General features: G+C 42.3%; 2 protein-coding genes across 51 annotated transcripts in view; one reads left to right on the forward strand and one right to left on the reverse strand.

The window, feature by feature from the left end:
* Positions 1-4,545, reverse strand: part of LOC110533979 (serine/threonine-protein kinase MARK2) — a 33,206-nt gene extending 28,661 nt beyond the window's left edge. For 39 of the 48 annotated variants that reach the window (XM_090186750.1, XM_090186746.1, XM_090186748.1 and 36 more), the window contains exon 1: positions 2,975-4,545. In XM_090186750.1, coding sequence (XP_090042876.1) covers positions 2,975-3,022 — 48 coding nt within the window. In that variant the 5' untranslated portion in view covers positions 3,023-4,545. Of the gene's footprint in view, positions 1-2,441; positions 2,518-2,974 lie in introns of all 48 variants that reach the window. The other 9 variants (XM_090186734.1, XM_090186730.1, XM_090186733.1 and 6 more) reach the window with 3 other exon arrangements.
* Positions 4,546-11,564: 7,019 nt separating this feature from the next.
* On the forward strand, positions 11,565-24,457 carry LOC110533981 (uncharacterized). 3 transcript variants are annotated; one of them, XM_090188627.1, is made up of 6 exons: positions 11,565-12,070; positions 12,949-13,000; positions 15,531-15,586; positions 16,857-19,030; positions 20,002-20,307; positions 23,984-24,457. In XM_090188627.1, exons 4-6 carry the CDS (start codon positions 16,873-16,875, stop codon positions 24,247-24,249), a joined length of 2,730 nt encoding a protein of 909 aa, XP_090044753.1. In that variant the 5' UTR covers positions 11,565-12,070; positions 12,949-13,000; positions 15,531-15,586; positions 16,857-16,872; the 3' UTR covers positions 24,250-24,457. The 3 variants fall into 3 exon arrangements, with proteins under 3 accessions (XP_090044753.1, XP_021474269.2, XP_090044754.1); XM_021618594.3 differs by having other exon boundaries at positions 11,608-12,070; positions 15,531-15,622; XM_090188628.1 differs by lacking the exon at positions 15,531-15,586 and having other exon boundaries at positions 11,773-12,070.
* The last annotated feature ends 1,030 nt before the right edge of the window (positions 24,458-25,487 follow it).

The raw sequence follows: 25,487 nt of genomic DNA on the forward strand, positions 1-25,487 counted from the left end.
TAAATAAAGGAGGCGAGTGAGCCAGCTTGTCATTTATCTGGGTATTAATATCACACACGGCTATTTCCAGTCATGGTAGCGGCAGCAAGAACCACAAATAGACACTAACTGAGCTCTCCCTCCAGTCCCCTCTCCATACACTTCTGACAGTCCTTTACCTCAATAACATGAGTAGAACATCCTGAAATCAAAACACATGGCATAGTGGAACTATGGGGGAGAGAAAAGTCAATTGCAACCCAGTTTCAATTGCAACCCAGTTTTGTTTAGTCTTTAATTATAATTGAGCACAACTCAAGCTGCTAAAATAAAAAGGACCACAACCATAGGCTTGCACAATCACATAGACCTGCAGTGCACTGGAGGAACACACACCACTGGGGCTCTGGTTTTATATATTCTATACTGAACAAAAATATAAACAACATGTCAAGTGTTGGTCCCATGTTTCATGAGGTGAAATAAAAGATCACAGAAATGTTCCATATGCAAAACAAGCTAATTTCTCTCAAATTTTGTGCACAAACTTTTTTACATCCTTGTTACTGAGCATTTCTCCTTTGCCAAGATAATCCATCCACCTGACAGTTGTGGCATATCAAGAAACTGATTAAACAGCATGATCTTTATACAGATGCACCTTGTGCTGGGGACAATAAAAGACCACTAAAATGTGCAGTTTCGTCACACAACACAATGCCACAGATGTCTCAAGTTGACGGAGTGTGCAATTGGCATGTTGGTTGCAGGAATGTCCACAAAAGCTGTTCGCAGAGAATTTACTGTTCATTTCTCTACCATAAGCCGCCTCCGTCATTTTAGAGAATTTGGTAGTACATCCAACCAGCCTCACAATCGCACATGTAACCACACCAGCCCAGGATGTCCACATCTGGGTTCTTCACCTGTGGGGATCATCTGGGGTGGTGGACGGACTCAGTCTGATTGGCTGGGCCTGGCTCCCCAGTGGTTGGGCCCATGTGAAATCCATAGATTAGGGCCTAATGAATTTATTTCAATTTACCGATTTCCTTATATATACACACTTTAACTCTAAAATGGTTGCATTTACATTTTTTGTTCAGTATAGATAAAGACAGGTAGCCTGTTGTAAGAGAATACATGAATTAGTAAGCCTTAATGTAAAAATACGTAGCAGAACTAAAAATCTGTCAACCTTTTCCTCAGAGAAGACAGCACAAGCTACAAAGCTGAGAAATAAAAGGAATACTCGATAGTGATGAATCCTTTCAGACAAGAAACCTAATGATAATTTTAAACAAAGGTGGAACAAAAAGAGTGTTGACACAAGCTTTTAAAATCATCCCACCCCTGCCTATGTGAGCTATTAATACCCACAAGTATATGATTGGGGTTAGATCATGACAGAAAGACCACAGGGTGAAACCAAGATCACTAAGGGCTGGTAAAAACAAAGACACTGTCACTGAAACCAGATAGGTTTTTACTAATTGTTTTCAATAGGCCTACAACCAGATGGATAAAGATTATCTTCATCTTTCATTGACCAATCATAAATATGATGCCATATCCAGAACCATAATTACTAACAGATGCAGGAGAAAGTGGGAGGCAGGTAGCCTAGCGGTCAAGAGTATTGGGCCAGTAACCAAAAGGTTGCTGGTTAGAATCCCTGAGTTGACTAGGTGAAAAATCTTCCAATGTCCCCTTGAGCAAGGCACTTAACCCGAATTGCACCTGTATGTCGCTCTGGATATTAGCCTCTGCTAAAATGTATAAGTACACACACAGGGAAACTGACAGATGTGCGTGCATACAAATAATGCTAATCTGTCCAAAGTGGAGAAAAGAAGCACTCCCCTTGGCCTTCACACATATCCTACGCCCAGCTCAACTGGAAATGCTGGTTTTAACGAACAGAGAAACTGGGGTAAGAAGAACATCGAGTCCCTGGTCAACAGCAGTCTGTAATCAAACAAGCTGGGCAGGGTACCACTCCTTGCTTTAGCCAAATTCAGTGGCAAACAAAACCTTGGAATTAGTAGTATGTGCAAGTTAGGGTATTTTCACCACAATGGAATGCGTCAACATCTCTGCTACCCATGTATAAAGATCAGCAATTTGTGATTTGAATAGACAATTGCTTCATAATGTCATTATTGACTAAAACATTAATGTCAGTAATGAGAGCCAGCCTTCACTGCAAGCAGATGTGTGTTCATGACTGAGTTGCTCAAATGCACAAATGTAAATTATGATGTCCTCTACTTACACCTGATTTGAGCTATTCCTACTAAAGTATATTTAGGACACTCTCAGGCAATTTGTATGATGGAATCCCCCATTCTAGTTCAGACACGAGCTACTGGCTAACACAAACAAGATGGCAGAGGATGCAGCTCACACTCTAAACAGTTGTAGAAGTGGCAATATCTAGTTGGGCCTACAACTTGACTTACTGGCAGTGAATGATCTGTTGACGAGTTAGACAAAGTCACTCAAACAATGTGGGGGCATACAGGAAAAGGGGAAGACCTATAAAGTTGTCAAAAAAATATAAAAGTAAACATGATTGATATATTCTGTGTAGACATTCATGTTAGAGATTACATCTGCTCCTGTTGACACGACTTGAAGAAGACATGGAAAAGTGGGTTTTAAAAAGTATTGGCATTTCATACTGAAATGCTTCATAAAGTGTCTAAACCTGGTTACAATAACGTTTCCTAACTAGTTAGGCTATTAGCCCGCTAACGTTATTTAATCATAGTTCGCTAGCTAAATATCTATAAAAAAATATATATATATTCTACACCATGCAATACCTCCTAGCCACAAACAATGTGATTGGTAAGGTAGCCAAGTTAGGAAGATAGCAAGCCTGAGGGCTAGGAAAAGAAAGAGAGTTTATGTGGTTTAGGTTAACTAGCTCAGGCTAGCTAAATTAGCTACCTAAAAATTGTCTGATATACCGCAACTGCAGTTGGCTTACCTGGTTTGACGAATGTTCAATTGTTAATAATGGCGTCCGGGTTGACATCTTAACAGATTTTCGGGGGGTAACTTCTTAACAGAATCTCAAAACTCACTGTACATCTGTCCTCCGTGTTTGTTATTGCTGAACTGGGGACTATATTGTTTGTGTAGCTAATTTAGTTAGCTAGCCAACTTATCAAAAAGTTACTCATACGTAGCCTTAGCTCGGGGCTAACGTTAGCTAGCTAGGAGTAATTAAACTAGCTAGTTAGCTAGCGAGCTAAAGTTCTAGCTAGCTAACTAGCTAGCTATCCAGCTAGCTGAAGTTACTCAATCGTCAATGAAATACCATACCTAGTCCAGGTAGTAGGAATATAACGTTAGTAGTTAGCTACCTATCAATAGAATATAAGTACTGTTCAAAGTTCTGGATTCACAAGTATCTGGAATTACAGCTATTCACGTGAAAAGGTAACCCTGCATTCACAAGCTATCTTACATTGGTACGCCTATTCCACTCAATGGAGAAAAGTGATCTGCCAGTTACACACGGAGCTGTGCAGTGGAAGGATGAGCTGTCAAGTTAGAGGGCTATACGAGCCAAAGCTCCACCCAAAGCGAGGTTTGTTCCCACAAGTAGACGGTCAAATCTAGTCCGGGGATTCTACCAAACTTTGGCCACGCCGATAGCAGCAGTCCAAACGTCCTATTTAGAGGGATAAAAAAAACGCTCGCTAGTTAAATATCATTAACTATAATACACTATCGACCCTCCGTTGTAATGATGAAAACGTTATCAGCGAGCTTGCTTTGCCAACTCTAGATTGCTAGATAGCGTAGGCCAGTTTCCCTCCACGGCAGAGGTACGAATCCGCGAGTTAAACTGAAAATGAACTGCCGACTAGCCGGTTAGCTAAAATGGTACACGAGCAAAACAACCGCAACGTCCTGTATTCTTCCTGACCAGCTACGTACGTTAGTTAGCTTGCTATGTTACTTGGCCAGTAAGTTAGCTCGCTCGGTGCGTCTTTGGTCTTGCTTTTATAAATGTGGTATATAAGTTGTAGCTCGTTGTCTACACTAGCAGGTTTGAATATCAGAATAACTAGCTAAAGCGACATATGTAATCAAGTTTAATTCCGAGTTTGTCCCTCCGCGCTATGCTCAATTTGCTGGGTCGCTGAATCTCGGGTGGGCTATAGACTAACTAGAGTTGAAGCGCCCCCCAGGTTTCGACTGCGTCTACGCTGATTATTTTCCAGCTGGCCAAACAACCCAGTGTGAAATCAAACACTAACCATAGCTAGCTACACATTTACCGCAATATCTGATGGGTGTAAGCAATATGGTGGAACCTACCAGGTGTCTAGTTTTTTTTTTTTACTCATCCGATTATTTCAGATCTAAGAAGGTCTGACTTGATTTCAGACTAGCCATTCAAGTTTTAATTATGTTCATCTGTCACCTCCACGAATTGTACTAAACAGACAGTGGCGTACCGATTTTTCAGTGTGGTTGAAGGAAATACGAAGCCACTAATAGAAAACATTAGCCTGGGTACCAATCTGTTTATGCTGACGTTACACCGTGTCATATGGCAAATTAGCCCAAGATGTGCTAAAGGCTAGTCTACTCTTTTAACGTCCAAGGCCCTTATGTTAAGAGGTGCTCTGACAGGCAAATGCTCCATCTGAATCGACACTCAACTGCAATACAGTTTTATAAACGTAAGGCCCCCTACTTTCATATCACATCAAAATAATTGTGCAAAATATGCACGTACTGTTTTAAAACAGTTCCAGCCAGTGCTTTTATGTTACAACACCATTCAGTCTTCCGTTACACACAGGTGTTCTGAGACGCTAAATAGCTAATTAGAACAGGTGGGCACCTCTTCTGTAAACGAGCCATAACATGTGGGACCCGTGTAAAACAAATAGAAAAAAAGTGTATTTGACTTTTTGCCCCCTCAATGACAAGGTTACCGAAACAGTACCGCAAGCAATGATTATTTAAAAAGAGCGTAGGTACTGTTGTACACATTGGCCAAGCCATTGTCCATGTTTCAATTGAGAACCCAAGAGGCCCCCTCTTGTGTAAACGAGAGCTAATGCTAAACATGTTTTGCATGACCAGGAGTGGAAATATAGCACAAACAGACCAGGCTAAGGAAACAAGGTTCTATTGCAACTGACAGTTCATTTTCTATCTGCAATACCTTAAATCTTCTGTCCCATTAAAGCCTCAAGAAACAGCCCCGAACCCACTTATGTTAAATGTTCATCCAAGCTCATCATTCAAATAACAGGGGAGACGTGGGCATCACCCTATCAAATCAGGGCTCCTCCTCAATGTGAGCTCCCACCGAAAAAGTAAAACATTTCTACACCGAGCACCCTCCATTGGGTACCTCAGGAATCAATTTGTAAATTGAACAAATCACATTCTGAAACTACACAAGGGTAGGGCCCAATGATGTACATGTACAGTGCCTTTAGAAAGGACTTATTCTAAAATTGATTGAATAAAAAAAAATATCCTCAGCAATCTACACACAATACCCCATGATGACAAAGTAAACCAGATTTTTAGAAAATTAAAAACATTTAAAAAAAGATACCTTTACATAATTTCTCAGACTCTTTGCTATGAAACTAAACATTTTGCTCAGGTGCATCCTGTTTCCATTGATCATCCTTGAGATGTTTCTACAACTTGATTGGATTCCACCTGTGGTAAATTCAATTGATTGGACATGATTTGGAAAGACACACACCTGTCTATATAAGGTCCCACAGTTGACAGTGCACATCAGAGCAAAAAAACAATCCAAGAGGTCAAAGGAATTGTCCGTAGAGCTCCGAAACAGGATTGTGGCAAGGCACAGATAAGGGGAAGGGTACCAGAACATTTGGTCAGCATTGAAGGTCCCCAAGAACACAGTGGCCTCTAACATTCTTAAGTGGAAGAAGTTTGGAACCACAGAGACTCTTCCTAGAGCTGGCCGTCCGGCCAAACCGAGCAATCGGGGGAGAAGGGCCTTGGTTACGAAGGTGACCGATACCCGATGGTTACTCTGACATAGCTCTGAAGTTCCTCTGTGGAGATGGAAGAACCTTCCAGAAGAACAACCATCTCTGCAGCACTCCACCAATCAGGCCTTTATGGTAGAGTGGCCAGATGGAAGCCACTCCTCAGTAAAAGGTACGTGACAGCCCAATTGGAGTTTGCCAAAAGGCACCTAAAGGACTGTCAGACCATGAGAAACAAGATTTTCTGATCTGATGAAACCAAGATTGAATGTGTTGGCCTGAATGCCATGTGTTACATCTGGAGGAAATCTGGCACCATCCCTAAGGTGAAGCATGGTGGTGGCAGCATCACAGTGTGGGGACCTTTTTCAGCGGCAGGGACTGGGATACTAGTCAGGATTGAGGGAAAGATGAACGGAGCAAAGTACAGAGTGATCCTTGATGAAAACCTACTCAGGACCTCAGACTGGGTCAAAGATTCACTTTCCAACAGGACAACGACCCTAAGCACACAATCAAGACAATGAAGTGTCTTCAGGACAAGTCTCTGAATGTACTTGAGGGCCTAGCCAGAGCGCGGACTTGAACCTGATCGAAAATCTCTGAAGAGACCTGAAAATAGCTGTGCAGCAACACTCCCCATCCAACCTGACAGAGCTTGAGAGGGAAGAATGGGAGAAACTCCCCAAATACAGGTGTGTCAAGCTTGTAGTGTCATACCCAAGAAGACTTGATTCTGTAATCACTGCCAAAGTTGCTTCAACAAAGTACTGAGCACAGGGTCTGAATACTTATGTAAATATGATATTTCAGTTTTGGGGTATTTGGGTATATTTTGTGTAGATGAGGGGGGGAATGACTTAATGAATTTTAGAATAAGGCTGTAACCTAACGAAGTGGAAAAAGTCAAAGGGTCTGAATACTTTCCGAAGGCACTGTATTCACAAACCATTACTTCTGCACTGAATTTAAATTTGATTAAATGGTGTTTTTTTGTCACTGATCTAGACACTACCCCATAATGTAAGTGGAATTTTGTTTGTAGAAAATGTTAGAAAAAATATGAAAAAGCTGAAATGGCTTGAGGCAAGTATTCAACTACTTTAGGCCAAGCCTAAATTAGTTCAGGAGTTAAAATGTGCTTAACATATCGCTTAAGTTGAATGGAATCATTACATGTTTGAATGACTACCCCATCTCTGTACCCGACACATTCGATTATCTGTAAGGTCCCTCGATCAAGTAGTGAATTTTAACAACCGATTCCACCACAAAGACCAGGGAGGTTTTTCCAAAGTCCTGCAAAGAAGGACACGATTGGTAGATGTGTAAATAAAGTACAAGTAGATGCTGAATATCCCTTTGAGCATGGTGTAGTAACTAATTAGGCTTTGGATGATGTATCAATACACTCAGTCACTACAAAGATACAGGTGTCCTTCCTAACTCAGTTGCTGGAGAGGAAGGTAACTGCTCAGGGATTTCACCAATAGGCCAATGGGGATTTTAAAATGGTTGGAGTTTAATGGTTGTGATGTGAGAACTGAGGATGGATCTACAAAATTGTAGTTACTTCACAATACTAACTAACGTAATTGACAGAGTGAAAAGAAGGAACAGAATAAAAATATGCATCCTGTTTGCAACAAGGCACTAAAGTAATATGGCAAAAAAATGTGGCAAAGAAATGAGCTTTTTGTCCTGAATACAAAGCATTATGTTTGGGGCAAGTCCAACACATCACTGCGTACCACTATATTTTCAAGCGTGGTGGTGGCTGGATCATGTTATGGGTATGCTTATCATCGGTAAGGACTAGGGAGTTTAAAAAATAAATAAAATAAACGGAATATGCACAGGCGATATCCTAGAGGAAAACCTGGTTCAGTTTGCTTTCCAGACATGGGGAGACTAACTTTTCAGCAGGACAATAACCTAAAACAGAAGGCCAAATCTACATCGGAGTTGCTTACCAAGACAACATTGAATGTTTCTGAGTGGCCTAGGTACAGTTTGGACTTAAATCGGGTTGAAAATCTATGGAAAGACTTGAAAATGGCTGTTGAGCAATGTTCACCAATCAACTTGACAGAGCTTGAAGAATTTGTTGAAGAATAATGGGCAAATATTGTACAATCCAGGAGTGCAATGTTCTAAGAGACTTACCCCAAAATACTCACAGCTGTAATCACTGCCAAAGGTCCTTCTACAAAGTATTGACTCATGTTACTTAAGTAAGTTAATATTCCTGTATTTCATTTTCAATACATTTGCAAAAATGTGTTTTCACTTTGTCATTTTAGAGTATTGTGTGTAGAAGGGTGAGAAGAAGAAATAAATATTTAATCCATTTTGAATTCTGGCTGTAATACAACAAAATGTGCAGTAAGTCAAGGGGTATGAATACTTTCTGAAGGCACTGTAAACACATCATTGCAGGGCCCCAATTCATCTTGAAACCCCAACACAGATATTTACTCGTTTTTGCTGCCCTCTGTTGGTTATTGCTTAAAATAACAGCATTTCATGCTTTTACTAGCCTACAAGTTGACCTACAGTGCCTCCTGAAACACTTTTTTCACATTTTGTTACGTTACAGTCTTCTAAAATGGATTACAAAAAAAAAAAGATCAGCAATCTACACACAATACCCCATAATGACAAAGCCAAAACAGTTTTTTTTAAAACATTTTTGAATGTTTTTTTTTTAAATTAAAATAATACATATTCAAACCCTTTGCTATGAGACTTCGAAATTCGGCTCAGGTGTATCCGGTTTCCGTAGATCATCCTTGAAATGTTTCTACAACTTGATTGGAGTCCACCTGTGGTAAATACAATTGATTGGACAAGATTTGGAAAGACACACACCTGTCTCTATAAGGTTCCACAGTTGACAATGCATGTCAGAGCAAAAACCAAGCCATGAGGTCAAAGGAATTGTCCGTAGAGCTCTGAGACAGGATTGTGTCAAGGCACAGATCTAGGGGAAGGGTACCAAAAAATGTATGCAGTGTTGAAGATCCCCAAAAACACAGTGGCCTCCATCATTCTTAAATGGAAGAAGTTTGGTACCACCAAGACCCTTCCTAGAGCTGGCCACCCGGCCAAACTGATCAATCAGGGGAGAAAGGCCTTTGTCAGGGAGGTGACCAAGAACCCGATGGTCGGTCTGACAGAGCTCTAGAGTTCCTCTGTGGAGATGGGAGAACCTTCCAGAAGGACAAACATCTCTGCAGCACTCCACCAATCATGTCTGTATGGTAGAATGGCCAGGCGGAAGTCACTCCTCAGTAAAAGGCACATGACAGCCCGCTTGGAGTTTGCCAAAAGGCACCTAAAGACTCTCGAACCATGAGAAACAAGATTATCTGGTCTGATGAAACCAAGATTAAACTCTTTGGCCTGATTGCCAAGCGTCACGTCTGGAGGAAAGCTGGCACCATCCCTAAGGTAAAGCATGGTGGTGGCAACCATCATGCTGTGGGGATGTTTTTCAGTGGGAGGCACTGGGAGACTAGTCAGGATTGAGGGAAAGATGAATGGAGCCAAGTACAGAGGGATCCTTGATGAAAACCTGCTCCAGAGCTCTCAGGACCTCAGACTGGGACGAAGGTTCACCTTCCAATGGGACAACACAGGAGTGGCTTCGGGACAAGTGTCTGAATGTCCTTGAGTGGCCCAGCCAGAGCTCTACTTGAACCCGATCGAACATCTCTGCAGAGACCTAAAAAACGCTTTGCAGCAACGCTCCCCATCCAACCTGACAGAGCTTGAGATGATCCGCAGGGAAGAATGGGATAAACTCCCCAAATACAGGTGTGCCAAGCTGGTAGTGTCATACCCAAGAAGACTCGAGGATGTAATCGCTGCCAAAGGTGCTTCAACAAAGTACTGAGTAAAGGGTCTGAATACTTCTGTAAATGTGATATTTTTTATAAGTTAGCAAACATTCTATAAACCAGTTTTGGCTTTGTTGTTATGAGGTATTGTATGTAGATTGATGCATGAAATAAAACGATTTAATCCATTTTAGAATAAAGCTGTAAGTTACATTTTTTGGGGAAAAGTCTAAATACTTTCCGAAGGCATTATTTCTGAAGCTCGGGGCTAGGAAATGAATTACATCATTTTTCAGGTGTGAGTTAGTGTTGTAACACAATGTTCAACAACTCATAGAATCACGTAGGCTATGCCTGTGTAGTCAAGATCATGACATCATTGTGCTGACTAAAGTTGTCAGACTTCATTATAAATGACTCACATGTCCCCACCCCCTCACTCTCTCTCTCGTTCTCTCTCTGTCTCTCTCTCTTACACACACACACACACACACACACACACACACACAGAGAGAGAGAGGCATGAACAGTGTTCTTCAAAATGAGGGATGACATCAATATTTTGTCTGAATGGGGTTATTTTCTGCTTATGTGTCCTTATTTTGACGCCAAACCCACCACTGGTGTGCATGGCCAAAGAGCTCTTTTATTATGTCATCCAACAAGTGTAAACACCTGGAGTTTGCTAAATGGCACTGGTACTTGAATTGGACCGGTGCTATGGTCAGATGACATGAAAATTGAGCTCTTTAGCCATGCACTCCAGTGGTGGGTTTGGCATCAAAAAAAAGGATGCATAAGCAGAAAAGAACCCCATACCTACTGTAAAATATGGTGGTGGATCAAATCAAATCAAAGTTTATTTGTCACATGCGCCGAATACAACAGGTATTCAGGCAACCTTCTTTGATGTTATGGAACTATTTTGCTTCCACTGGTCCTGGGGCCTTTTGTTAAGGTCAAAGGCATCATGAACTTTACCCAGTACCAGGACATTTTAGCCAAAAACATGGTTGCCTCTGTTAGTGGATCTACCAGCAAGACAATAACCCAAAGCACACACAACAATTCATAAAGAAATAGTTAATTGACCACAAAATCATCATCTTGCAATGGCCATCTCAGTCTCCGGACTTGAACCCCATTGGAAAAACAGGTTTGAACTGAAGAGGGCAGTCCATAAGTACAGACGAAGGAGATCAAGGATCTGGACAGATTGTGTATGGAGGAATGGTTTAAGATCCCTCCCAATGTGTTCTCCAATATCATAAAGAAAATGTTAAAGGCTCAGTACCGTTATCCTCGCAAGCTGATGTATTGAAACATGGGTGCCAATCATTTTGACCCATATATATATATTTTTAAATAGTATCACTTGTTAAAACAAAATCTCTTTCTCTGAGTAATTGTATTAGTATAAAATAATATTATTGTGCTTTTTTGTGCTAAAAATATAGCTCCATATTTGTAATATTTATTTTATACAGTATTTTTTGCTAATCTTTTTCAAGGGTGCCAAAAATGTGGGACCTGACTGTATATCGTTAAAAAATAAAAACACCATGTTGAATGTGTGTGTGTATTTGTGTCTGATAGACACAGACCTTATTTGTAGGTTATGTAGGCTAGGTCAAGAAGAGGTTGAACAATGGCTGAAACTAAATGTTCTAGTTCTATAACTACAATGACACAATCGATTTTATTCAAGCTTTCACTGTTACATCATTTTAGCACAACACTGGCTTGTAATAGGCCTGCCTCCCACCCCGTCGAATGGCATTGGAGAATACCACTTTATACTGCACACGTGCTTAAAACGAAGCTTAATTTGCTGGCTGCCTTATAAAATTTTTCTTGCCATTGATCTGGAATGATGTCATCCACTGCACAGACCACAGACCCCACCTCCATACAGCACCGCCTGTCTTAGTGTCTTCCTCGCTCTCATTCACATATACAGCCGAGAGCGCATTGACACATGCCCAAGCACTGACACTTTTTATAGTGGTGATATTTTTTTATTTTTGTTATCAATAATAGATGCTTAGTGTCGTAGGTCCTCTATTTTTATATGCAAGCTTATTCTTGCACGGAAAACGGATCCGCAAAATGTGATAGGTCCTCCAGTGTAGAAGAGGATACCGTTAACCAAAGAAATGTCTGGACAACATCAATGAAAATGTAAATAATTATATTACACGGAGAGCATGAAGATACAACGGAATTGTCAATCCTAACGTAAGTGAGTTTATTTTAAACCTTTAACCAGGCGTAAAGTATCCTGACGAACAAGACTCATGTCTGACATACAATTACTCTGAATATAATAGACTATTGTTGACACATGAGGATCCAGCACTATGGCTACGTGTTACACACTTATGCATATAAGAAACACGCCAATGCGTTAGGATGCAGCCTGGTCTCACAGACTAGACTCCTAAGAACAGTGATGTCCTCAAACTAGTTTTCCCTTTACTGAGACACCGGACGCTATGTATCCATTTGACGCGACACTACGAATCAATTTGATTAAATTCACCTTCATTACTTATGAACTGCCCAACAGAGGATAATACCACCAACCCTCAATCTCTGCAGTTTTTGCCAAAATAAGTCATATTGTTTATCAGGACTGTAGAGAGTGAAAGTGATAATGGATGATGATGATTCATTTTACATGGCCTAATGCTGGAGTTGTGGGACATACATGCTACAAGGCCATAACCATTATTTCTTATATATCTTTTTTGCATGGTTTTCTTATGAATTATTTACATGATGTGCGTTTTTGCAAGTCACTATTCAATACTAGTATGTATTCTAATTTTGGCTATTTTTATATGGCCTAGGTCTAATCATTTCAGCATATCTATATCCTATATACGAACAAAGGGCAAACGCCGCTCATGGAGATGAGAGGAGACTGCTTCTTCTTCCCTGCCATTCACAGAGAGACGGGACCCTAAGCATAATGATCTGCGACAATGCGCAAAATAATTTCACTCTCTTATGATTTCACCTTATTTAAGTTATTGTCTTCCTCTGTTATTAGCAGTCAATTTCTTATGTTTTTTTCACCAATGCCCGTTGTTATTATTCTCCTTACCTTGCAGGCGCAGCATGCCGTTATTTGTCCACAGCAAACCGGGATAAATAGTGTTGCAGGTAGGTCTTTGTGTGAACGTGTAGATAGGTGACCAGAGGTCACGGAAGGCTTCAAATAGGCCTCACAATTTGATATAATTTCAGCAGTAGACTGATGTGCCATAACAGATGATACAGTGCATTCTGAAAGTATTCAGACCCCTTGACTTTTTCCACATTTTGTTACATTACAGCCTTATTCTAAAATTGATTAAATAGTTTTTTCCACCTCATCAATCTACACACCATAATAACAAAGCAAAAGCAAGTTTTTAGATTATTTAGCAAATGTATTACAAAAAACTCCCAGAAATATCACATTTACATAAATATTCAGACCCTTTACTCAGTACTTTGTTGAAGAACCTTGGGCAGCGATTACAGCCCTTGATGCACAGATAGTTTCAGGTCTCTCCAGAGATGTTAGAAATGGTTTGAGTCCGGGCTCTGCTTGGCCACTCAAGGACATTCAGACACTTCTCCCGAAACCATTCCTGTGTTGTCTTGGCTGTGTGCTTAGAGTCGTTGTCCTATTGGAAGGTGAAGGTGCCCCAGTCTAAGGTCCTGAGCGCTCTGGAGCAGGTTTTCATCAAGGATCTCTCTGTACTTTGCTCCGTTCATCTTTCCCTCAATCCTGACTAGTCTCCCGGTCCCTGCCACTGAAAAACATCCCCACAGCATGATGCTGCCACCACCATGCTTCACCGTAGAGATGGTGCCAGTTTTCCTCCAGGCGTGATGATTGGCATTCAGGCCAAAGAGTTCAATCTTGGTTTCATCAGACAGGCCTGATTGGTGGAGTGCTGCAGAGATGGTTGTTCTTCTGGAAGTTTCCCCCATCTCCACAGAAGAACTCTGGAGCTCTGTCAGAGTATCCATCTGGTTCTTGGTCAACTCTCTGACCAAAGCCCCTATCCCCTAATTGCGCAGTTTGGATGGGTGGTTCCAAACTTTTTCCATTTAAGGAATGATGGAGGTCACTGTGTTCATGGGGACCTTCAATGAAGCAGAAATGTTTTAGTACCCTTCCCCAGATCTGTGCCTCTACACAATCCTTTCTCGGAGCTTTACGGACAACAGTCAACTGTGGGACCCTATATATGACAGGTGTGTGCCTTTCCAAATCATATCCAATCAATTTAATTTACCACAGGTGGCCTCCAATTAAGTTGTAGACACATCTCAAGGATGACCAATGGTCTGGCCACTCTACCATAAAGTCCTGATTGGTGGACTGCTGCAGAGATGGTTATCCTTCTGGAACTCTGTCATAGTGACCATCGAGTTCTTGGTCACTTCCCTGACCAAGGCCCTTCTCCCACGATTGCTCTGTTTGACCGGGCGGCCAGCTCTAGGAAGAGTTGTGTCGGTTCCAAACTTCTTCCATTTAAGAATGATGGCGACCACTGTGTTCTTGGGGACCTTCAATGCTGCAGAAATGTTTTGGTACCCTTCCCCAGGTCAGTGCCTTGACACTATCCTGTCTCGGAGCTCTACGGACAATTCCTTCGGCCTCATGGCTTGGTTTTTGCTCTGACATGCACTGTCAACTGTGGGACCTTATAAGGACAGGTGTGTGCCTTTCCAAATCATGTCCAGTCAATATAATTTTTCCACAGGTGGACTCCAATGAAGTTATATAAACATCAAGAATGATCAACGGAAACAGGATGCACCTGAGCTCAATTTTGAGTCTCATACCAAAAGTTCGGAATACTAATGTAAATAAGGTATTTCTGGTTTGATTTGCAAAAAAATCAAAAAATCTGTTTTCGCTTTGTCATCATGGGATATTGTGTGTAGATGGATAAGGAAAACATTTATTTAATCAATTTTAGAATAAGGCTGTAACGTAACAAAATGTGGAAAAAGGGAAGGGGTCTGAATACTTTCCGAATGCACTGTATGTGGTGAAAGATCCTAAAGAGACAGACAGTGCCTTGTGAGTCCAACATGGTCCTCTACTTCAGACTGAGACTAATCATCAGGTCACCTATCTACATTCACCTTTGTGACATTCAGGGACAGAATTTCAAAAATGTTCTATCCATTCTATCGCCGTGACAATGATCACATAATGGTATAGCGGGTGGAAGTCTGTCTTCTGCACATCCGAAGCGTTGTATCTATTAGAGGTAAGCCTATGTTCTTATTCTGTAGCAAAAACATTACTTTTACACCCTTTATCAAGCCTCCAATTTCAGAACATCCTTTCACACAATATATGTAGAACTACTGGCTGCAATTGTAGATATGGTAACAGTAATGGTCAGAATGGCACGAATGAACAATGATGATGATGACAATGATCTCTAGAGGCAAGCATTTGCTTAAGTATGTTTTTGTGATTTGCACTGTGCTTTTGGTCTGACTGATCTTTTGACAGTATGATTCAAAAGGACCAACACACCGCTACACTGTGTTCATTTATGTGCTGATGAGGTGTTTACAATGTGTGAGTGAAAAGTGATCAGAGTGATGTTGACTTCCACCATGACAAAACTGGGTCAATGTAACCCCGCCCCCCCCCCCCCCCCCCCCTCCACCACAGGCTACGAAGGCAAGGCTGAAAAAGGGAAAAAGATGAGGATGCCATCACCAAGCTCTGTGCGTGGACGTATGCATGTGGAAAACGCAAGCATGGTGTGCTTTGTCTATGGGTCACTATGTGTGTTGCTTGGGAGTGAATAATCATTAGTGCCTTTTGCCATGTATCTTCCTCCTGTCTAGTCTGTGGTCTACCCTGTCACGTCATATTCTGTCTTTATCTCGCTGTCCTCCCGTCTCTCTATTTCTCTCCCAACCTTTCTCTCGCTCGTTATCTCTCTGTACTGCCCTGTCCCAGAGAATCTTCTTTAATGCAACAAAAAAAAAGCTCATTAATGGGTTTTGTCATCGTAAGTAGCGCTTAGTAGATGACAAAAGTCTTTAGTACCAATGAGAATTAGGCATCAATTTTACTGTCTTTATTTAAAGGGTAGAATCACATGATAATAATAATACAATATCTAAAGCTTTGCCCAAAATGTCATCTCTTCTCCAGTCTTTATTCAAGTATTTCATGACGAAGTGCTTATTTATAGGTTACGACACGTACATCGATGGTCATTCAGTGCCTGTGGCAGTAACAGCCAGTTCTCTAGTCTGTTTTGCTATGGTAAAGGGCCTTCTCTAACAGGGAGATATATTTGTCTGTTTATTCGGTTCTACCTCATTTCTTCAACCATTCGATTGAGCTAACTTCAATTTCAACAAAATGTTCTTAAAACAGTGGTCTCTGCCCTGTTTTGGCAAAACCATAAAGGCTGTATTTTGGTCTTTTGGTTTTGATTTCATTACTGTGTGTTTTTGCTGTATTTCTTTCCAAATCCAATGGATTATATATGTATATTAAATATGCTTCGCATATTCTTCTGATCGTTCACTACGGTGGTTGGCAGCAGTAGTCAAGTAATAGTCACGGGGATGTGTTCTTCTTGAATTCGAACTCTGCAACAATTTACATTAAATGGCTTTATTATGTGTTATCTATGAGGGAATAACACATGTAAATACCTTGTTTACTAGGTATGTATAGAGACTGTTTCATAGTATTGGCCAAAGAGCGTTTTGTTCAAGATTAAACCAAAAGCAAGAGCAAATGTGGGAATTGTCCATAACACCATACTCCATACCTAGTCTGTTGCAAGGTAGTTACATAGCTTGGTTGTTCCACTGGTCATTACTCTGGCGTAGGACAGATGTGATGTAAATGTGGCTTCAAATTAAAAAAATGTAATGATGTTGATGCCAACAGTCATTTAAAAATGTTATCTGAATACAATCTTGACATTGTTTCTCTGTTTCTTTCTCCCCTATCTCTTACACACACACACAGCTTTGCGTAAACCCAGATGCCTCCACTCCCTCTTGACGAGCGCATAGTGGTTATTCAGCGCCCTAAAAACTTGGCCCTACCTGGGTCCTCCCCACAGCCCCACTCCCATATAACAGCCCATAGCAACAAACTTCTCTCCCGCCCTTCTCATCCCCACCCTCCTCAGTCCTACCCCAATCCTCCCTCCTCGAACTCACTGTCTTTGGAATGCAAGCGCAGATCATCATCCCATCTGCAGAAAACCAAGGTCGACAAGGCCATTGTCTCAGAGGGTACCAGACACACCCCTAGCCACTGTCACAGCAACGGGACAGTGACTTTTGGCCCTAGTCCACACCAACACACACATACGATCGACATCAAGTTATCTGTGAACAAAGGAACAAAAGGAGGGGGGCACAGCAACTCTTTAGTTCGCAGTGGGAGTGTGAAGGGGAGTAAAAAAAGGGTTTCGTTGTGCTTGGATCCAGGATACGGGGAGAAAAACACTGGAGGAACATCAGGGAAGCCTGGAGGAGCAGTGCAGCAACTCCAAAACCACCCACAGAACCAGAGACAAGCCTCACCAGGCAGTCACCATCAGAATAATCTGTCTGTGTCCCCGGGAGGAGTCTTAGAGTTTGTCCCATCTCAGAGACAGCAGTCCAAGTCCAGAAGAGAGAAGGTGCAGAACGTGTCCTCCAAAGTCTGCTCTGCCAGCTTCCCCCCCAGAGGTGCCCGGGAAGTGCCCTACGTGGGTAACAAAGAGAATTCCAAACTGGGACCTGTCCATCAAAACCCCAACCCCCACAGCCTGCCCGGCCACCACAACTCTGTCCCTGTGCCCCATGCCGCTGTTCTAAACTCCCACTACCCTGTCCCCCCTCCCTCCCACCACCCCCGTGCTCCTACCTCGTTTCAGCAACCCCTCAACCAGTCTCGTCCATCCCGCGGCAGGGACCATCGTCCTCAGATCCTCCACGGCCTACCCCTCTCCCCCTGTTCCTCCCGTGGAGGTTTTCCCAGCCCAGACCACACCTGTACCATCGACTTCTCCCATCCCTTCAGCTGTGGCTGCTGGAAGCTGGTCCGCTGCAGGGGGGCCAGGGGACATTCTGCTGGCTGCCAGAGGGGTGGGGGGAGTCCGTCTTCCTCTTTCTCCTGTGGCCACAGCCACGGGGTTGTAGGTGTGAACCACAGAGGGGGCGCAGCAATGGGATTAAGAACTCTTGGGGGATGTTTGTCCACAGCCTCCACCACCAACACCTCATCCTCCAACAGCACTGTGTCGGACTGCCGCACGGGCTTGCTCAGACCCCTGCGATGTGCCTCCTGCTCCGGGGAGGCTGGCGCCTTTGAGAGTCCTGCTGCATTCCGCAAAAAACTGGTGGGGGGATGCCTGCCCTGTACCCCACTATCCTCCTCAGCCCCGCTGCGAGCCTTACAGAGTTGTGTGAGTGGCTGCAACCCCAAAGCCAGTCAGGCCGGCAGCTCTACCTGCAGCTATTGTAGCAGCGACCCTATAGTTGTCACCTTCAACCCCCGTCGGGGCAAGCCCCCTGGTATGGGCAGGGGTGTAGGGGCAGGGCCCCCCATGGGAGTATTCCCCGCTGATGATGATGATTACAGCGTGCGCACAATCTGGCCTGAGGAGCTGGCGAAAAAGATGACCGGGTCTAAAACCCAACAGAACCAGCAGAGCTGTGCAGGGATGGGGATGGGAGTGGGGAAGACAAGTGTGGGTCAGAACCAAAACAGCAGCAACGGAACCAGCCCTGTCACCCTGGACTGTAGGAACCTATTGGAGTTCACCCGGAATCAGATAACAGACCACGCTGGCCGACGCCGGCTTCAGCAGGGCAAGATGGCCGTCCTAGATTTAATTGGGTCTGGGCCTGGGCGAGATCCAGACCAGGACTCCCTAAAGAGGCTCTGGAACAAAGGTGGGGAGTCAGGCAAGGTGGATGGCATGGGGCAGGAAGGCAATATTACATACCCTCGCACCCCTTCCCCCCGCACCCCCTCTCCCCAATCCCCTCCCTCCTTCTCACCCCCACCGTCAGCTCCCAGCACTCTCCTCAAACCCAAACCCAGACAGAGAGATGCAGACGGACGCCATTCCCTCCCCTCCGCCCAGTCCCTTCACCTGGTCCTCAACTCACTCAACAGAGAGCAGGACGAAGAGAGCGGCAGAGGTAAGGGTGTCATACACTGGTTTTTGTTTCAGTCTCTTAGGCTATACTTCTGCAGATTTTTGGCAGAGATAGTTACAGAAACAAAATTCCCAATTGAGAGACCAGCTTTACTGTCTGACTGCATAAATTACCATTTTAGGGAGAAAATCTCTTTCATCCTATTCTTATTCTCCTGACTGTCTCTCTTTCTCCATGCTTCCCTCGCCTATCTTTGAAATCTACTTCCTTTCCTGCCAATCTCATTTTATATGTTATTCTAACATGTTGGTTGTTTAAAAGGAACCCAGGGATAATGACTTAATTATAGCCTGGGCTCCAGCGTAAAAAGAGACAGAGAGGAGCAAAATGGAGGGATGGTGATTGGAATGCAAAGAGAGCTGATAAGAGCGGGAGATTAGAATAGCTGAATTAATTAAAACAATTTCGGGGAAATTGAGTCGCTGACACTGAACCCTGTCAGTGGGAGATTAAGCTGTTCTCATTTAAATGACAAAGCGCAAAAAGCTATGATGTACTCTCTTTTCTTAATAGTTACATAACTGTAGCCTCCTCCACCCTGTTAAGTGACTGCCGGATCTGTTGATGACATATAGTATAGAATAAAGAATCACTCAAGTTTCAGAAGCTTTTTCATATCTGTACGTTTCCCTCCTGTTTGGAGAACATGTATGAAATGATGAAAGCATTAGCAGTTCCTCAGAGCTGCAAACTTCTTTGCTCTGCAGGAGTAAAGTGAATTTCAATGATACTCCTACTCAACAAAAACCATAAATGAGATATATTGTACACTTTCATTGTCTCTCCGTCATCCACACATCTCTTCATAAGTCTTTCTATCTCTGATGCTTGATTTATTTTCTCTGTGTCTAACTCTGGTATACTTCAGGGTGAATGCCTGTCAGTGATCCAAATCAAATGAAATTGTCCTTTCTAACAGCAATCTCTCACTGCATTGTGTCGTCCTCTCCCAGTGCACCTCACTCTGCCGCTCTCCTCCTCGCTACCGGCTTCCCTGTCAGATGAGAATGGGATGACCCCTGACGTGGAGAATGCGGTGGTCAGCCCCATCCTACCCTTCCTCTTCCTGGGCAATGAGAGGGATGCCCAGGACCTGGACCTGCTGCTGCGACTCAACATCGGCTATGTGGTCAACGTCACCACACACCTGCCCCTCTACCACCTCGGCTCCGGCCTGGTACGCTACAAACGGCTACCGGCTACCGACAACAGCAAGCAGAACCTACGACAGTACTTTGAGGAGGTGTTTGAGTTCATCGGTGAGTTGAGCAGTATCTACCTAAGGGGTGTCAAACTCATTTTGCCCCAGGGACTGGTCTTCTATCCATAGTTTTGGGAATGTTCTATGCTCCCTGACTGTCTACCTTTCATTTCGGTGATTATTAGCAAGCCTGACTCAATCAAGAAACTGTGTCGCCATCGCTCATCCATATACAGTTGCAGTCGGGAGTTTACATACACTTAGGTGGAGTCATGGCCTCAACAGGTTAAAACTAGTTTTTCAATCACTCCACAAATGTAATGTTAACAAACTATAGTTTTGGCAAGTCGGTTAGGACATCTACTTTGTGAATGACACAAGTAATTTTTCCAACAATTCTTTACAGACAGATTATTTAACTTATAATTCACTGTATCACAATTCCAGTGGGTCAGAAGTTTACATACACTGAGTTGATTGTGCCTTTAAACAGCTTGGAAAAATCCATAAAATGGTTCATCCTTGGGAGCAATTTCCAAACACCTGAAGGAACCACATTCATCTGTAGAAACAATAATACGCAAGTATAAACACCATGGGACCACGCAGCCGTCATACCGCTCAGGAAGGAGACACGTTCTGTCTCCTAGAGATGAATGTACTTTGGTGCAGAAAGTGCAAATCAATCCCAGAACAACAGCAAAGGACCTTGTGAAGATGCTGGAGGAAACAGGTACAAAAGTATCTATGTCCACAGTAAAACGAGTCCGATATCGACATATCCTGAAAGGCCGCTCAGCAAGGAAGAAGCCACTGCTCCAAAACCGCCATAAAAAAGCCAGACTACGGTTGGCAACTGCACATGGGGACAAAGATCGTACGTTTTGGAGAAATGTCCACTGGTCTGATGAAACAAAAATATAACTGTTTGGTCATAATGACCATCGTTATGTTTGGAGGAAAAAGGGGGAGGCTTGCAAGCCGAAGAACACCATCCCAACCATAAAGCACGGGGGTGGCAGCATCATGTTGTGGGGGTGCTTTGCTGCAGGAGGGACTGGTGCACTTCACAAAATAGATGGCATCATCTAAGTAAAATTATGTGGATATATTGAAGCAACATCTAAAGACATCAGTCAGGAAGTTAAAGCTTGGTCGCAAATGGGTCTTCCAAGTGGACAATGACCCCAAGCATACTTCCAAAGTTGTGGCAAAATAACTTAAGAACAACAAAGTCAAGTTATTGGAGTGGCCAGAACAGTGGGCAGAACTGAAAAAGCGTGTGCGAGCAAGGAGGCCTAGAAACCTGACTCAGTTACACCAGCTCTGTCAGGAGGAATGGGCCAAAATTCACCCAACTTATTGTGGGAAGCTTGTGGAAGGCTACCCGAAACGTTTGACCCAAGTTAAACAATTTAAAGGCAATGCTACCAAATACTAATTGAGTGTATGTAAACTTCTGAACCACTGGGGAATGTGATGAAAGAAGTATAATCTGAAATAAATAATTTTCTCTACCATTATTCTGACATTTCACATTCTTAAAATAAAGTGTTGATCCTAACTGACCTGAAACAGGGACTTTTTACTAGGATTAAATGTCAGCAATTGTGAAAAACTGAGTTTAAATGTATTTGGCTAAGGTGTATGTAAACTTCCGACTTCAACTGTACTTACATGTACATATTCTTGTTCGCCCCTTTAGATTTGTGTGTATAAGGTAGTTGTTGGGGAATTGTTAGATTACTTGTTAGATATTACTGCACTGTCGGAACTAGAAGTACAAACATTTCACTTCACTCGCATTAACATCTGCTAACCACGTGTATGTGACAAATAAAATTTGATTTGATTTGTATTGTAGGGTCCATTATAATTTCTACAAAGTTTCGATTTGGTTTTAGTCATTTTAAAGTATATTGTGTGTCCCCCCCCCCCCCCAACACACATTTTGTTGTGCTACAGCCAAAATGAAACATTTATTAAATTGAAACTTTTTTTTTTATTACCGGCCAACGCACAATACCCGATAATGTCAAAGTACAGTTATGTTTTTCTACATTTTTTGAAATTAATAAAAAAATCTATATCTGTAGGGTCAATAAGTATTCAACACCTTTGTTATGGCAACCCTAAAGTTCAGGAGTAAAAGTTGCTTAACAAGTCACATAATAAGTTGAGTTGACTCACTGACTCACTGTGTGCAATAATAGTGTTTAACATTATTTTTTAATGACTACTTCAGACCAGGGAGGTTTACCAATGCCACACAAAGAAGGGCACCTATTGGTAGAAATAAAAAAGCAGACATTGAATATCCCTTTGAGCATGATGAAGTTATTAATTACACTTTAGGTGGTGTATAAATACACGCAGTCACTACAAAGATACAGGTGTCTTTCCTAACTCAGTTGCCGTAGAAGAAGGAAATCGCTCAGGGATTTCACCATGAGGCCAATGGTGACTTTAAAACAATTACAGAGTTTAATTGTTGTGATAGGAGAAAACTGAAGATGGTTCAACAACATTGTATCTACTCCAGAATACTAACCTAAATGACAGAGTGAAAAGAAAGAAGCCTGTACAGAATAAAAAATATCCCAAAACATGCATCCTGTTTGCAATAAGGCAATAAAAAAATGTGGCAAAGCAATTCACTTTTTGACCTGAATATAAGGTGTTATGCTTGGGGCAAATCCAACACAGCACATTGCTGGGTACCACTTTCCATATTTTCAAGCATAGTGGCTGCATCATGTTATGAGTATGCTTGTAATCAATGAATTCACATTTCAGCAGGATATTAACCCATAAAAAATGGCTAAAAACCCACTCTGGAGTTGCTTACCAAGAAGACAGTGAATGTTCCCGAGTGGCCAGTTACAGTTTCGACTTAAATCTACTTGAAAATCTATGACAAAACCTGAAAATGGTTGTCTAACAATGATCAACAACCAATTTGACAGAACTTGAATCATTTTTAAAAGAACAATGGGCAAATGTTGCACAATCCAGGTGTGGAAAGCTCTTAGAGACTTACCCCAAAAGACTCACAGCTGTAATCGCTGCCAAAGGTGCTTCTGCAAAGTATTGACTCAGGGATGTGAATACTTATGTAAATGAGATATTTCTGTATTTCATTTTCAATAAATTATTAATAAATTATATCTAAAAACATGTTTTCACTTTGTCATTGTAGGGTATTGTGTGGATGGGTGAGCATTTTTTATTTATTTATTTATTTTGAATTCTGTCTGTAACACAACAAAATGTGCAATAAGTCAAGGGGTATGAATACTTTCTGAAGGCACTGTACATGTATAAACTGTAGATTAAAAAAAAATAATAATCAAAACACCCGCTGGCCAGATTGGACCCCCTTGCTGGACCGGATCCGGCCCGCGGGCCATATGTTTGACACCCCTGATCTACCTTCATTTTCTATCTCACCCACTCTCCCCGTTCCTGTCTTTCAGTCTTTATCTCTCTGAGCTTAGAAGTATTTTAGCACTGAGATAAGGAGAGGATCATGATGATTTCTATGTGAAGTCTTTCCTCTGATCTCGTTCTCTGATTTCAAAGTTTTTGACTGGAGAGACATTTAGGAAGCTATAAATGGATCAAAAGGGAAGATGGGAGTACTGGAGAGTCAGATCCAGAAAAAGCTGTGGAATAGATGAATTCCAGTGATCATCCTTGACAGGAATCTGATAGCCACCTATTTTCATCCACAGAGGAGGCTCACCAGAGTGGGCGAGGAGTGTTGATTCACTGTCAAGCGGGCGTGTCCCGTTCGGCAACCATCGTCATAGCCTACCTGATGAAGCACACCCTTATGACCATGACTGATGCCTACAAGTATGTGCGTGGCCGTCGTCCTGTGGTGTCTCCCAACCTCAACTTCATGGGTCAGCTACTGGAGTTTGAGAGGGACCTCAACTCCGGGGTCACTCCTCGCATCCTGACCCCCAAACTCAGCGGCCTGGAGACCCAGGTCTGACAGCGGGATACGAGGAATGGAGGGGAGGAAGAAACCAGCATTGGGCCAGCCATAGTTTTGTGAAGGAGAAACTAAAGGTAGAGCAACAACAAAGAGGGGAATGCTGATTGACAGAATGTCCCTATTGGCATAGATTAAGAATAAAATATTGAAATAGTGCACTTTCTAGAGATTATAGAATAAATCATTTGATTGGTTAACTCATAAATAGTCCCATTTTTGGTCAACCTAATCGTCATCCAATACCATTTGTAATCATGTGGCAAGTTTTTATATAATGCTTAGATATCATTATTTACCATGATCCACTGTAATCAGATGGCTCATTTGATGCTTGTGGTATAGAGCATTAGAGCATTACAGAAGTTAAGGAAGTGCAATGAGTCCTGGTCTGACATTTACAGAATCCATAATGCATGCAGAACCAGAATAGAAACAACTACAGTGACACCCCACCATTCAGCTATGACAGCAAACACTATCCATAGCCCCAGAGAGGGCATTCCAATGCACTTTATCAATTTATCAATATGTTTGGTTGTTTCAATTGAAGTGGCCCAGTCCCAGAGGATAGCTGATCTTACCATATTGTTGGTTTATCTATATTCTTCCCCACTGGGTCGGAAATGTCTAAATTACATTTAAAAATGTAATATATAAATATATATACAGTGGGGCAAAAAAGTATTTAGTCAGCCACCAATTGTGCAAGTTCTCCCACTTAAAAAGATGAGAGAGGCCTGTAATTTTCATCATAGGTACACTTCAACTATGACAGACAAAATTAGATTTTTTTTCTCCAGAAAATCACATTGTAGGATTTTTAATGATTTTATTTGCAAATGATGGTGGAAAATAAGTATTTGGTCAATAACAAAAATGTATCTCAATACTTTGTTATATACCCTTGATATATAATGACAGAGGTCAAACGTTTTCTGTAAGTCTTCACAAGGTTTTCACACACTGTTGCTGGTATTTTGGCCCATTCCTCCATGCAGATCTCCTCTAGAGCAGTGATGTTTTGGGGCTGTTGCTGTGCAACACAGACTTTCAACTCCCTCCAAAGATTTTCTATGGGGTTGAGATCTGGAGACTGGCTAGGCCACTCCAGGACCTTGAAATGCTTCTTACGAAGCTACTCCTTTGTTGCCTGGGCGGTGTGTTTGGGATCATTGTCATGCTGAAAGACCCAGCCACGTTTCATCTTCAATGCCCTTGCTGATGGAAGGTTTTCA

The sequence above is a fragment of the Oncorhynchus mykiss genome, chromosome 10, assembly GCF_057628025.1.
Source record: "Oncorhynchus mykiss isolate SJ-2025 chromosome 10, ASM5762802v1, whole genome shotgun sequence".
In the NCBI taxonomy this organism is placed as follows: domain Eukaryota; kingdom Metazoa; phylum Chordata; class Actinopteri; order Salmoniformes; family Salmonidae; genus Oncorhynchus; species Oncorhynchus mykiss.

What these genes read in the sequence shown, in the direction of transcription:
- LOC110533981 (XM_090188627.1), top strand. Translation starts at nt 16,873, where the DNA reads ATGCCTCCACTCCCTCTTGACGAGCGCATAGTGGTTATTCAGCGCCCT. An exon ending in GGACGAAGAGAGCGGCAGAG is followed by an intron (nt 19,031 to 20,001) that starts GTAAGGGTGTCA and finishes GTCCTCTCCCAG; the next exon opens with TGCACCTCACTCTGCCGCTC. An exon ending in GGAGGTGTTTGAGTTCATCG is followed by an intron (nt 20,308 to 23,983) that starts GTGAGTTGAGCA and finishes TTTCATCCACAG; the next exon opens with AGGAGGCTCACCAGAGTGGG.